General features: G+C 36.4%; 1 protein-coding gene across 1 annotated transcript in view; it reads left to right on the top strand.

Moving 5' to 3' along the window:
- Positions 1–210: 210 nt before the first annotated feature.
- FAP (fibroblast activation protein alpha) overlaps positions 211–15,738 on the top strand; it is a 72,798-nt gene continuing 57,270 nt past the window's right edge. The window contains exons 1-2 of the mRNA XM_077760990.1: positions 211–398; positions 729–813. Of these exons, the coding sequence (XP_077617116.1) occupies positions 393–398; positions 729–813 (91 nt within the window). The 5' untranslated portion in view covers positions 211–392. The remainder of the gene's footprint in view (positions 399–728; positions 814–15,738) is intronic.

The raw sequence follows: 15,738 nt of genomic DNA on the forward strand, positions 1-15,738 counted from the left end.
TATACTTGCCAAAGTGATCCGTGAGTGATTTCTAGAAGAAAATGAAACATAAATCCAAACTTGTTAAAAAAAAAAAAAGAGCAACTAAAACCTCTGTATGTCAACGTAAGCAGATGTTGGTGTAGAATTTACAAGTATGAGAAGGCTATAAAACCTCCCTTGAGCCACTCACAGTTCATTTCAAGGCCAAGAACGCCCCCAAAATCTGTTTCTAATTTTACAGAAATCTTTTGAAATTTGGCACGGTATTCAAAAGTCCGTGGAAAGAAAAAAAAACCTTGTTTTAGCTTCAGCTTCCAACTCTGAAGACAGACTTGCTGCTTTTCAACGGTTTTCACAGATCTGGTGACCCACGCTGTGAAGTCAGCTAACTTTCAGAAACATCTGGAAAAATGAAGGTTAGTATATGCAGCCTCAGGTATTGCTAAAGAATGAGGACTGGCTGGGTTCAGTTCGATCAGAGTTTTCTGTTGTTTAGACGGTAAGGATTTATACATAAGTATGCACTTCCTGGAGTGGGTTGGGAAAGGGGAGATTGTTCTGAATATATTGTAGAAACATTTGTCCTGGCTGAGCTGGACAAATTCCAGCAATTATAGCCAGATCAGTGGAAAACAATCAAAAGCTTTGTGGGGAGTGAGAACTAGGATTTAGGTGTAAGCAAAATCTTGCCATTTCTACTACTTAGCAGAAACTGTGTATCTGTCAATTTTCTTTATTTTATGTAGATATGGTTAAAAATTGTATTTGGAATTGCCACCTCTGCCGTGCTTGCTTTGCTGGTGATGTGCATTGTCTTACGTCCTTCAAGAGGTAAGAATTTTCTCTGGTTTGCTTTCTCTCTGCCAAAGATAGCTCAGAAAGTGCACTAATGCATGGTCGCAAGCGATTGAACATTTCCTAAGTGCTTATTTCCCAAAGTAAGTCTGTTATTTCGAAGAAGACATGTAAGCTCACAGGGATGTTGTTGAGTAACCAGAAATACTGAGGAATTTAAGGCACGAGTAGGAAGGGATTTCCAGTATTACTTCAGCAATAGCAAAACCTAAGCACTATTCCGTATCACCCCCCCACACACACACCCGCCAACAATATATGCTAAGTTACAAGTTTGGACAGGCCTTTAGAGAAAATATTTTTAACTAACATTGCTTTTCATTATTGGATTGGCTTATGGAAAGTAAAGTAAGAACGGAAAAGTCAAAACAGAGCCTATGGTGTTTTGTATTATGAATCGTTCTAAAAATCTAGGGAGGCAGTGGAAAATAGATGTCCCAAGAATAGCTGTATAGAAAAGGTGAAATTGTTGCTCTGGATACAGTGGCAATGAGAAATCAGGTTAGAAGCCTATCATCAGGGGGAGCATTATGTTTAGTGATAAACTGATCCTTTTAAAAGATTAACAGTGATCTCAATTTGCTGTAAGTTGGAAGATACTGTGAACTGATATCGGGGCTAGTATGAATTTAAATTAAATTTAAATTAAAACTCTGTCTACACATAATCCAGTGATATTAGGGGAATAGGTTTTTATGAAACAATTGCTGAAGAGAAGCTCAAATTCTAAAACGGGAAAAAATCGCAGCAACAGCAGGTCTTAAGCCTGAGGATCTCAGGAAGGGAGAAAAGTGTGTACTAATAAATATTAAAAGCTTGTGATAGCTAAGGTGGGAAGTATTTTTGGTTACAGAGTAACTGACAATAGATGAAGACCCATGGTAAGCCTTTAGCTAAAAAAAAAATCTGTAGCTTTAAAAAAACCCAAAATACAGAAAAATATTTTGAAGAATTCAAAATGCTACTGGGATTTTCACAGAATTACAAAATGAAGAAGACAATCAACAAGATGAAAGCAGTGTTCTTAGGTCTTCGGTGTTAATCTCTAGTCCTTATCCCTGCTATCTGTTGGCACTTGATCATTCTTAGGCTGCTGAGATGTGTGTGTGGATCCATATTTTTCATATGTTTTTTCAAATTAAAATTGTTTTCAGAGCAGTGTCTCTCCTAAAAAGGTTTCGGGCCATATTTCCCTCATACTATTAATTGTCAGGTGGTGGATAGGGTCCAAGTGACCTGGTGAATGCTAATCCATTCAAAATTAACTCCTTATTTTGGAAGAAACTCACCAGTACTTGAAATCAATACTTTGCTCCCTCAAAATTTAGTGTTCTGAGAACAAAAGTGTGTGAATATTATTGTGAGCTTGCCGCCATGTCACAGGCAAGATTGGATCGCATTGGCACTTTGCAGTTTAAGCGATAATTTTTAATAACAAACGTACTATAGTGACACACTTATAAAAAGTATACAACACATAGACATCTGTGTAGTTGTATATGCTCTCAATCATTACCTTCTTCCCAAGGTTAGACATGTATGTTATACACATAAATATATGTTATAAACGACACATATATTTGAACTCCTATCACTTAAGACATAGTTTTCTATTTCGAACAAGATTAGTATCAGAGCAAAGTAATTTCTTGAAAGTGAAATAATCAAATTAAACCTCAGATGAAATTCTATTACACATTCAGCAACAGAAAAAATCACAAAAAAGCCGAGAACTGTATCGTTTACATCCATGATACCATCTCTTTCTATTCGAAGTTGGCTGAAGAACTTCTCAGAATTGCCACCTCAGTCACTTGTACGTGGGGTGACTCGTTGCCTTGCTTTTCTGAGCAGGACCAGGTTTGAAGTCTTCCTTCCCTCAAGTCAGTGTATAGGCAGCCCTGATGCTAAGCACATCCTTCTGACCTCCCTCCTGTCTTCTCACCTCACTCCTTAATCATCCCAGATCCAGAACTTCTCTCCCACGTCTGCCCAGTGCCTCGTGAGAATAGCATCTAAGGTAATAAGGCAGGAGTGGAAGAGAAGGAGGGACAGCAAATCCAATGCCAAGTAAGCTTCCAGTTAGCCTTCTCACACTTCCTCAGAAATCCCATTACCTCACATCGGCCTCAGGTGCCCTCGTATTCTTAGCCCAGGATTTCTGTGCCAGTATGAGAACAGTCTTCTTTTGAGAAACTTAAACACCCACTTAAGAAACGTTGGCTCGCTTATTTATTTATTACTGACTTGAGTCCCACCAATGACCTGCCCATCATTTTGCCAGTGGCTGGGGAAACAAAGATGCAGTGGTTTAGATTTCTTTCTGAAATGCAAGGTAAAATTTCACTGTGGATGCATAGCCATCACCACCAGAGGGGATTTCTGCCAATCCCCACCAGACCTCGGTGCAAGAAGGAGAGAGATGGGCTTTTCTACACAGGGAGGAGGTTCCAGGAACACCAACCTCAGTTCTAAAAGAGCTGTGGAGTAATTAGGCAGGATTTTAGGAACAAATAGAAAGTGTAGTAGTGAAATGAAAAAGATCCATTCAGATCACTCACATAATAATAAAAACAAGGGATAACATTTTTGGAACTTTCAAAATTTCCCATTTTTACTTTCACCAAATAGGAAACCCATATGGGTTTCTATCCCTTAGTCAAAGGCTATCCCTCTTGGCCTCAGCTGACTCTCCTTCCAGCGATGCCCTTCCCCCTTGGCCTCAGCTGACTCCCCTCCCTCCCCTTCTTCTCTCTTCTTCCCAAGCATTGCTCCACTTCTGTGAAGATGCAACAAGGCCAAGAATGGAAACTAACCACCACACCTTCTCCCCGTTTTTGCCAACTCCAAAGACAAATGCACAGACCTTGTTACAAGAGATTTCAGGAGATAAACACAAACCCACAGAAAACTAGAATTGGAAAGTGATAGAGGTTCCAGAATCCCAAAAGTAAATTCTATATGGCCTTGCCTCATGATTTGCAATCTCTGAATTCTTGTGCTTGAATTGTGAAAATCGTGTGTGAAAGGAAAGGTGGGCATGAACTGTCCCTCCCCTAAAACTTCTAATAAGTGTAGAGTTCCCCACATGATAAGGAGCAAATGGTCCATAAATATTAGCTATTATTTTTTGTCTATGATTTTAATGTAGTATAGCTACTAAAATAGTGACAGCTAGAATTTTATTGTGTTCTTCATCCTAATATGCACATAACACAAAGATAGCAAGTAGGCTATTGATGTATTCCAATTTCAACAGTGTTCCCAGTACTGAGAGTAGGGAGTCTACCCCTGGGTACCATCCCTGTTCTTATCCCTCACCTCCTTGAATGAAACACAAATATTTTCCAGAAATTTTTGGGTGAAATGCACTCATCTAGGACACTAGTAGCATTGACACAAAAGCAAAAAGAAAAAAAGGAAGAAGATAAAAGAAATTGGAATGAGGGTGGAGAATAAAACTGAGCCAAGAAGAGGAGAGGGGAATGCAGTGTGGAGAAATTGGAAGTTCTCCTGGGCAGTTCCTCCAGGATCCCTCAGAGAAAGGAGAACCACTGGAAGTCCAGCCTGAGATATCCCTGAAATCCTCTGTCTACCTTTAAAAATTTTGTCCTTTTTTTGTTTTTTGGCTTTGCAGTGTTTTCTACAAATTTGTATATGTCGCCAATTTTTTAAAATCAGAAGAATTCACATCAAAATCTTAGATTTTATACTCCACTTTAAATATTAGATCTGGCAACATTGGGCCCATGGTAATCGTCAGTTGAAAAGTAGGTGCTATCTTTAGACGGGCGATGCATTCTCCAGTCTGCCACAGACTCTACAACGTCCTATTTTATTGTGCTGTTCCTACAGCCTCCTGACTGATCTTCCGGCTTACCATATTCATTTTAATATCTTCCTGACTTCTGAAAACAGTTGGATTTCTAACCCTTGGACTGATTGAGGCATATGATTCCTCCTAGGATTAAAAATAACACTCTACAAGGAGCCTGGGTGGCTCAGTTGGTTAAGCATCAGACTCGTGGTTTTGGCTCAGGTATTTATCTCATGGTTCGTGAGTTCAAGCCCCACATCGGGCTTTGAGCTAACAACGCAGAGCCTGCTTGGGATTCTTTCCCTCCCTCTCTCTCTGTCAATCCCCTGCTCACTCTCCGTCTCTCTCTCAAAATAAATAAATAAACCTAAATTAAAAAAACCAATCTACTAAATATGAAAAACCTGCGATTAGCAGCCTACAGTTATCCAATATCCACAATGTCCAGTCCACTGTGGCTCCCTGACATGTTGATTATTTGTCCAGCAATTATTTGTTAAACACCTTCCAAATACTCACTACTAGTCTAAGGCATGAATGACAAGAAATCCATGCTTAAAAAAGAGCAGTCTGATAATAAGCAAATAAATATACACGATAGTTCAATTTCTTAAAAGTGTTCGCTAGAACAATTAGACTGAAGGCTGTATCAACATCTAGGGCTGCCATAACAAAATACCACAGATTGGGTGGCTTCAAAAACAGAACTTTTGTCACAGTTCTGGTGGCTGTAAGTGCAGGATCAAGGTGCAGACAGGTTTGGTTTCTTTGGAAGCTTTCCTTTGCTTATAGATGGCTGCCTTCTGGCTGTGTCCTCACATGGCATTTCCTGTATGCACACACGGTCCTGGTGTCTCTTCCTCTTCTTATAAGGACACCAGTTATATTGGATTAGGGCTCCACCATTATGATTTTATATAACTTTGATTACATACCTCTTTAAGGGCGCTGTCTCCAAATACAGTCACATAAAGGGTTAGAGCTTCAGTCTTTGAATTTTGGGGGACACAATTCAGTCTGTAATGAAGGTCATCAATGAGCCTCCTCTGAGACGATATTTGAGCTGCGATCTTATGGACCTGTTTGGGGGTTGGGGGGTGGTTACAGTCCTCAAGGCAGGCATAAATCCACAATGCAGAGGGAAATGCAGGCACAAAGTCCCTGAAGCATGAAAGTGTTTAAGAAATTCAAGGAACCAAAAAGAGAATGATAGCTGTGAAGGTCAAGTTGTGTAAACAAGATAGCACAGGAAGATATGTATATACATATATGTTTACAATTATACACTGACCTATGTCAAATTTATAATATTTGCTTATTTACCTAGGTAAAGCCTAATATAATTCATTTCAGAAGATATCTGAAGCCATAGACAATTTAGAAAGAACAGAAATCAATATTTTACGAAAGGAAATATAATTTAGGATGTCTACATTTTAGGCAAAAATCCACAGTTGGTATTATTACTATTACTACTACTATAACCTCTGTCATCACTGTTTGTAAAATCAGATACATGTGAGACAAAACCATCTTCAAAGGAGATGTGAATGTGTTTTTAGGGCTTGAAATTTTCCCAGTATCAACATTCAGAACTGTGAAACAGACTCCCTCAAACATCTAAGAGTTTTAAGCTTATTTTCACTGTTCTTTTGGAGGAAATATGGGCAAGTCTGAAGGGTTGAGGTAAAGGTTCATAAAGTTCATGGACATAAAAGAGCTTTTGAGTTGAGTGTAAATAAATCAACTTTGCAGATTACATTTCTGTAATTTACACTTGGATTTTTAAATCACAGAAGATGAATCTTGGCAAACTTTCAATGAGTTTTGCCAAATTCTAGATAATATAGAAAATAATCCGTATTTGGATGAGTCCCATCATGCAGAGTTTACCTGTCTCTGATTTCCAAAGCGAATTGTGTTACAACTTACACAAGAACATCTAGTCACAAATATACTAGGGGAAAAAAACCATTCTAAAGCTCAAATCAGATATGTGTATTTTGGGATAAAAGATTTTAAGAACCAGAGACAGTCAAACTGAGTCTTAAAATATATTGTAATAATTAGCACAGTAGACACAAATGGAAATAATTTTCCATAGGATAATCAAATACTAATCAGTCTTTTGTTTAAAATTTATTCTCTATATGTTAAGCAAAGAACTTATTTTTCACTTCAGTGAATTAACAAAAATTATGTAGTAAAAACAGAATAACTGACAACTCTTATTAACCTTTATTTCTATTAATCATAAAAAGAATATGATTGCTTAGTAGCTAAATTAAATTTTTTCATACAGTTTATGGTTTTATACTTGGTAGAAAAACTGATGTGACAGAATCTTTAAAGGGACCAGATAGAAAGACTGTATGTCAACAAATAGGATGACATATATGAAATAGAAAAATTTCTAAAAAGATACAAACTACCATAATTTACTCAAAAATAAATAGAAATATGAATAGAACTATAAAAACTAAACAGATTGATTTAATAATTTTAAAATTTCCACCAAAGAAAACCCCAGGCCCAGATGGCTTCACTGGTAAATGCTACCAAACATTTAAAAAAGAATTATTACCAGTCCTTCACAAACTCTTCCAGAAATAGAAAAGAATGCCTCTCAATTCATTCCCAAGGCCAGTATTAACATGACACCAAAACCCATACAAAGATGTCACAAGAAAAAAAGTTACAGACCAATATCTCTTAAGAATATAGAAGGAAAACTTCTCAACAAAATACTAGAAAACCAAATTCAGTGATATTTAAAGGGTTATACACCATTACCAAGTGGAATTTATCCCAAGAAAAATCAATTACTACAATAAACTGTATTAATGAAAAAAAAAAGACAAAAACCACGTGATTATCTCAATGGACACAGAAAAAGTTTAAGGGAATCTAGCACCCTTTCACGACAAAAACACTTACTAAACTAAAGATAGGACGAATTTCCTCTGTCTGGTAAAAGTCATCTACAAAACATTCACAGCTAACATCACAGTGATATAAGATTCAGTGCTTTCCCACTAAGATCAAGAACAACATAGCATGTCTTCTCTCACCACTTCTGTTCAATATTAATTGATGGTAGTAACCAGGTCAATTAAGGAAAAGAAACACAAAGTGTCCAGACTGGAAAGGAAGAAGTAAAATTACCTCTATTTGCAGATGACATAATATAGTTTACAGAAAATCTCAAGGAAGTCACCAAAAAATCTATTCAAACTAATAACAACTTTAGAAAAGTTGCAAGATACAAGATCAGTATATAAAAATCAATTGTATGTTAGCAATAAACATACATTAGCAATAAACAGTACAAAAAGATCCAAATAAATGGAAAGGCATCCTACATAAACTTTATATAGATCAGAAAACTAAATATTTTTAAGATGGCAATACTCACTAAATTTATCTACAGATTAAATGTAATTCCTATCCAAATCCCAGATAACTTGCAGAAATTGACAAGCTGAAAACTAAAATTCATATGGAAATGCAAAAGACCCAGAATAGTTATCTTGAAAAAGAACAAAGTTGGAGGAATCATACTTCCTTATTTCAAAACTTAGTACAAAACTTACACAGTCACAACAGTGTGCTGCCTGCATAAGGACACACATATAGATCAATGGAATACGATTTTGAGTCCAAAACTAAAGCCTTATCTATATGATTCATTGATTTTTTTTTGCAAGGGTGCCATAACAATTTAATGGGGAAAATGTTTCAACAAATGGTGTTTGGAGAACTGGGTATCCACATTGAAAAAAGATATTGGATTTCTTACCTCACACACACAAAAGAATTAACTCACAATGGATGAGAACTTAAATGTAAAAGACTTAAATGTAAGGGCTAAAACTATGTAAGTCTTAAAACAAAACATAGGAATGAATCTTTATTGTCTTGAATTAGTCAATGGTTTCATAGATACAAGCAACCAAAGGATAAGTACATAAATTGAATTTCATTGAAATTTAATGCTTTGGGGTTACAAAGGACTCCATCAAGAAAGTGAAAATACTACCCACAAGATGGGAAAAATATTTTCAAATCATATATCTGATTTGAATCCAGAATAAAGAACGCTTAAAAATCAATAATAAAATGGCAAATAAACCAATTTAAAAATAGACAAAAGATAGATATATCCCCCGCCCAAAGAAAGGTATGCAAATGACCAATAAGTACATGAAGAGATGCTCAACATCATTGGTCATTAGAAAAAATGTAAATCAAAATCTGAATGAAAAACCAGGAATGAAGTTACAGGTGGAGAAATTAGTGTCCATTATAGTGTACTAGTGAGAAATGGCTTGGTCTTGAGGGTGCAGTAGAAAGGGAGAAAAGCAGACAGAGTAGAAAGAGATTTTGGAGACAGAGTCATTAGGTTTAGATGTTGGACAAAGGTAGTGAGGGAAGAGGGAAGTCGAGGATAATTCCCAGGTATTTGAATTGAGGAACTACATGGATGGTAGTGTCACTAACTTGTAGGAGTCTGGAGCAGCAGCATGGAATTCTTTTATTCTTAGCTCTCAACATATTGATTTTGAAATACCTGAGAGGTGTGCAAGTGGAGATGCTAAGGAGGAAGGTTTGGTTTTTTTTTTTTTAAGTTTATTTATTCATTTTGAGAGAGAGAGAGAGAGAGAGAGAGAGAGTGTGTGTGTGTGTATGCACATGGGTGGGGAGGGGCAGAGAGAGAGGGGAAAAAGAGAGAATCCCAAGCAAGCTCTCCACTGCCAGCACAGAGCCCCACATGGGGCTCGAACCTACGAACCATGAGACCTGAGCCAAAACCAAGAGTCAGATGCTTAACTGACTGAGTCACCCAGGCTCCCCAAGGAAAAGGTTTAATATACAGGTCTGGAATCCAGAGAATAAATCTAATGGGGGCAGGTGTGGCAGTGGTGGTGGAGGAGAGTCAGCCCAATGATACGTAATAGAATCCTAAAATAAAATGGCTGAGGAAAGTGGCTCTCCTCAGACCCCAAGGAACACCAGTAGGTGCCACTCCAAAATCTAAAGCAGATATTAGAGAAAGATGAGCCGGCAAAGGAGACTGACTAAATGAACCTTCAAAAACAGACAAGGTATGCTTTCACCTTTAAGGTCTCCCAAATGGCACTTACTGTTCCTGCTCTTATGCATTATGTTACCATATCCTCTGGTCCTCAAAGCTTTAGAGATCATGGGAAAAATGCCCTAATTAAAATAACATAGCACAATAATGACATAATACACAAACAGGCTTTAAAAACTGACAATTCCTTTGACTTATGTTGTTTAGTGTTTGTTATTTGTAGCGAACATTGTGGAAAATTGCTTTCAGAACCGCGAACTACTACATTCTTCAGTGAGACAGTAAGACGTTTCTAGCGACCTCTTTGCTTTGACGAAGCTCAAATTGCCTCATTTTCTCTTAACCTACGTTTTGAGGTGTAATTATTCTACGCTCTTGTGTGTGGCTTGGATCTTGACCTTATTTTTGTGTTTGTTTTGTTCTGTTGTTGTTTTAACATGTGCTTTCACTTTAAATCACAGTATAGTAATAAAATGCCAGCCTCCAAGATCAGAGAGAACTAGATTTAAACTCCATCTCTGCTATGTATTAGGCAAGTTACTTTATCTCTCTAATTTCCATTTCCTAATCTGTAAAATGGTGTTAATAATAGTACTTATGTCTGAGAGTTGCTGTAAATATTTAATGGGACCAATGCGTGTAGTGTACTTAGTATTTATAAGAACCTAGTATTTTATTACTTGTCTAAAGCTGCCTCTGTTCTTTTTTTTTTTTTTTTTTCAGAGTTATCAGCCTTTCTTCAAATACAATGTTAGTCTGTGAATAGTATACTTCTCACCCTAGTATTTCCTACACTACCTTTGTGGCACTCACTCCAGAAACAAGCATGACATGATGTGATGGCTGAAAGTGACACTTCCTCATAGACAGTATCCCTTCAGAGCCCACAGAAACACAGGTGTGGTGTACGTGGGAGCCCAGGTCACTTCTCCTGAGGTGACTCATAAGATTGCTTCCAAATCAAGTTCAAAAGCAAGAACAAAATGACCCACTAGCCTTTTGTGTGCCCACTAAATAAACCATATTTTCTCATTTAGTTTATGATGAATATTACAGCTAACATCAGATGTCTCTACTCCAACACTTACACTCAGTTTTTCAGGACTGGAAAATTAAATGGCAGAAATAGAAACAGAATCCTGATAAAGAATACACAAAGTTTTAAGAAAGAATTAAGAAAATAGTGAATCATTACTTGTGAATCATTTCTGTGAATTGTAATTTCTTGGATTTGTAATTGAAGTAATTTTCAGCTTTGCTTTAATAAGTTGAAAATGCAAATAATTAAAGTACAGTTAATTAGAGTGTTTAAGCAATGTATGAGTAACTTGTGCTAAAGACGGGCCAAATTGAATTTAAGGGCACTATCAGGAATTAGGTGTTAATCAAGTGAGTGTCAGATATGTATAGAAGAGAGATACGCTTTCAGAATTCATTTGTGCTTCTGTTCAACTATTTAAAGTTTAAGAATTATGGATGCCAAAACTAAACTTCTAAAATAATCAAAATGTTATATTTCAAAATTAAAATGTTATTTGGAAAAGGGGATGAAAATCTATTTATTCATTCAGTAACTATTAGTGGAATATTTTTCAAGTGGCTGGAACTTGTTTAGTGTGAATGATGCCACAGAATTGCACTTTACACTTATTTACACACACACACACACACACACACACACACACCTTGCCTTTTCTCCATTCTTCAAAGATCAGCATAGGGAATGTACCTAAAGAGGAGTCCATTTAGACATAGCCTCAAAAGACAATGAGCAAGAGGACTGCATCGGGGCATAGACATTAAAGGAGACCATTAATATTTTGAAATCCACGATTAACACTCAGTTATAGAGTATCTTTATCTAGGAAGCATGGATTGCTATGCAGACCAGGAATTTATAGGCAAGGAGCGATTCCACTGATAGGCCCAGGAGTACATTGAATCAAGCAGATTCAATGAAATCACTAAATTTGGATTCTTTGCAGAAGCATCAACTGCAGGATTTGGTAAAAATGAAAGTTACCAGGGCCCCATGGCCTAGAGATTCTGAATCAGTAGGTTTGAGACAAGTACTAGGAATCTATTTTTCAAAAAGCAGTCCAAGTGACTCCAAGGACAAAATTTTTACACATTCTGTCAGTGAAGACATGTCCAGGGAGAAGATTGTACATGTGAAATTCACAACATGGGCAAGAGGGTAAAGAGTAAGGAGATGCAAACCTTTGAGGAAGAATTAATAAGAATAAGTTGACAGTGTAGTAAAACATAACTATGTTTCTGGTCTTTCAAGATGTACAAAGAACCAAAGCTTGGATTGGAAATTCTGAGTAGACTTCATGTTTCATAACTCATGTTATGTGACCTAATGCAGCTTCTCGGAACAGATCACTGCATTTGTGAACATGTGGTCCTTTTCAGCAGAAAGAAAAGAATGTCTAATTTAAATTCTTCCCATTGGATTTGGTAATCCTCTGAGCCCAGCCTGACTCTGGCATAATCACACCTTCTGAGCCTGGGCTGTACCCCAGCTAAGGTTAAGAGCAGTAGCCTACCCTAAATCTGTGCTGTGAACTTTATTTCCACACTAATATAGCTGGCTCCTCTGGACGTGTTTTTCGTGCATCCACTCAGCACTTCTTGGGTACTGGTAGGGCTTTTTACCATTATGCTGATCAGCAGCCTAATTAATACATGTTTAAAATTGCTTTTCAGATATTTTGAGTCATAATAGGACATATGCTAAGTTCTCTATGTAGATCATTGGCATTTATAGCTACTATATACCTATTTTAAAAAATGGCTAACTAAGGAGTAGTATGAAATACACTTTCATGTAACTTTCCTGAATAATCTGAATTAGAGGTTCTAAAAAAGTAAATAATGAATCCTTAAAATCTTTTTGAGAAATCTGACAAGGATCAGCATGATTGTTAAGGATATGAAAAGTAAAATGGGTAGGTATTTTAAAAATAATTTGCAACTTTTTAAATATAAATTTTGTTTATCCATGTATGTGATACTAGTACTAACTGTATTTATGATCATGATGGTGATATTTCAGTTGTGAAGCAGAAGGAGGACCAAAATGTTCCAAGCACAACTGAGAGACTTCATTATATTAAAATAAAAGTGAACATTAATTGTATATACTGATAGTCTAATCTGAAACTGCATTTCCCATCTGTGGTTTTAGTACATATTCAAAAACAAAGCAAAACAAAAACAGTGCCAGTGGTCAAATCAGTTTGGAAAACACTGATTGAGAATATTTATTTGGTAAGAGGTTGGGCACCATGGGTGAAAGGGAGTGGGAGATACAGGCTTCCAGTGAGAGAATGAATAAGTCACAGGAATAAAAGGCACAGCATAAGGAACATAGTCAGTGATATTGTAATAGCGATATAACAGGACAGATGGTAGCTACGCTTGTGGAGAACATAGCATAATGACTGTATAAACTTGCTGAATCACTATGTTGTACACCTGAAACTAACGTAACATTGTGTGTCAACTACACTCAAATTTTTTAAAAAGAAAAAAATGTTTAAAGAATACAGATACGTTAATAGCAAAAGCTAACATTTATTCACTGATTACCATGTTCCAAGCACAGAGCTAAGTATTTCATTTCAATTAGCTCACTTAATTTAACCTTCTACCGAAATGAAAATTAACTGTAGCTATGAATTTATCAATTAAGCATAATTGCAAGTAAGGAAAATTATATGCAAGGATATTTAAACAGGAAAATCTATTATGTAAGGCATTAACCATAATCAAAGCATTACTTATGCTAGACAGAAAAGTAAATAAATAGAAGTAAACAAATAAACTACCAACGTTATATTTATTTATTGAATTTATATCAAAAAAAGTTTTTTACAAAGCAATTATCTAGGGCTTTTTTTGGTAACCACAATAAAGGGATTCACTGAATTGGAAATGTATTCATCCATAGGTTCAGGATCATGTAGACACAAATTAAATGCATCTCAAAAACGAAAGTAATTTCCACTCCAAATAGTGTTAGAATTTCCCCTTGACTATATTAGAAACAGATTGCAGTTTGCTTTTAAAAAATTTAAGTAAAATTTAATTAAAATACTTAGCAAGTATTCTAATGTTATTGTAGTAAAATAGTCTTTGATTCATTGAATAGGAATTATAAAATCAGTGCTATAAATTTTAAGCAAGACATTTAATTAAATAGAATAATTTTATTATGAATAACTATCTGGCTTATAATTCAAGAAGAATGTAAGAAGATGAATATTTAAAATTTTTTTCAAAATGTTTATTTATTTTTGAGACACGGAAAGACAGAGTGCTAGCAGGGGAGGGGCAGAGAGAGAGGGAGGCACAGAATCTGAAACAGGCTCCAGGCTCTGAGCTGTCAGCACAGGACCCAATGCAGGGCTAGAACCCACAAACCGAAAGATCATGACCTGAGCTGAAGTCGGACGCTTAACCAACTGAGCCACCCAGGCACTCCAAAGATGAATATTTTAAAAAACAGAATAACTTAGTGTTATTATTTAGGGTCTACTTGCAAAAGGGTTCACCAGCCACCTGTTGTTCTTATAGCCACCAGCATAATTTTTAGTAAATTAAGAAAAGAATTCAGGGTCCTAATTAAGCATATGGAGCATACCTACATCAGTGTGAGTCAGTTAAAATAGCAGAAGGTGATATTATCCAGTTGGTCAATTAACTCTTATCACATGACAGTGTCAAATTTCAAAAGTTAGTGTGGTAGAAATATTATCAACATTTTCTAGCCCAGTTCTTTGTAATATTTTGGGTGAGCAAGTTATGATGCCAGAGATTCACTTACCAAAGCCATACAGGAAATTAGTAGTAGAATGATTCTGTGAAAAAGAGGGCATAGGTCTCATCCATCCATCCATCCATCCACTCATCCATTCTTCATTTCAGGTATTCATCCATTAAACAAACATTTATGAAATGCCTATTAAATTCTAGATTCAAGGGATGTGATGGTGAGCAAAACTAGAAACTGACTAGTTTAACTGATCTGAGCAAAACTAGCATAACTGACCTTACGGTGACTGTTTGAGAATATGGTAGAAGGTAAAGAAATAATAATAAAATAATCACTCAAATACATACATGATTACAAATCAAGACAAATGTTTTCAGACAAAAGAACATGGTCTATGATAATATAAAACAAGGGAACCAGATCTAAACCAGGGGTCAGAAGGGACTTCTCAGAGGAAGTAGCCTTTATATTAAGCAGTCAAGCCTGAATGAAAGCTATGGGAGAGGAGAAGGTGGAAAGAAGTGCAGAGTCCTGGAGAAAGAAATGAGTATTTGAAGAACAGAAAGCTCAGTGTGTTTGACATCTAAAAAAGTAATGACAGAGAGGCAAGAAGGGACTGGAAGGCCATCCCAGACCACGTAGGGCCAATAGTTTGGACTAACATTTTTGGTCCTTATCCTAAGAATTATGGAAAGCTATGAGACAGTTTAGCAGGAGGATAAAGTTATAGCTCTTATCTTCGACAGTTTTATTTTTACATGGGCAAATACCAGATTCACAAATGCTATTCAAGGTATAGGACATTTTTCTAAGTTTTGGTTCTGTAAGTGATGGCCTGGAGAAGGGGTAGGGTGGGAGGGATAGAGAATGGCAATATGGATATGAAGGAGGGCTGGAAGATGGTTGCCATACTATCCATCTGGAGTAGCTGACTGTTTAGGAGCTCTATAATGAATGTGTTCTGAGAATAGAGTCGTGTTTGAGAAACACAATTGTTTTGGAAGATTCAAATGTAGGTGAAATTTTCTTGTGGTTTGTCAGCTACCTTAGGTGAGGTTTTCTATGGAAATCCTCTACTTCTGGAATTTTTAAGATCATTTGTATAGATGACGTGGGTTTGGTTGTTGTTGTTGTTGTCGTTGTTTTTTCTTGCCCTACTTTCTGTTTATAAAAGTCCCAGTCAGGATAAGAAATTATCTACTTTCA

Source organism: Crocuta crocuta, unplaced genomic scaffold (assembly GCF_008692635.1).
Source record: "Crocuta crocuta isolate KB4526 unplaced genomic scaffold, BGI_CrCroc_1.0 scaffold153, whole genome shotgun sequence".
NCBI lineage: Eukaryota > Metazoa > Chordata > Mammalia > Carnivora > Hyaenidae > Crocuta > Crocuta crocuta.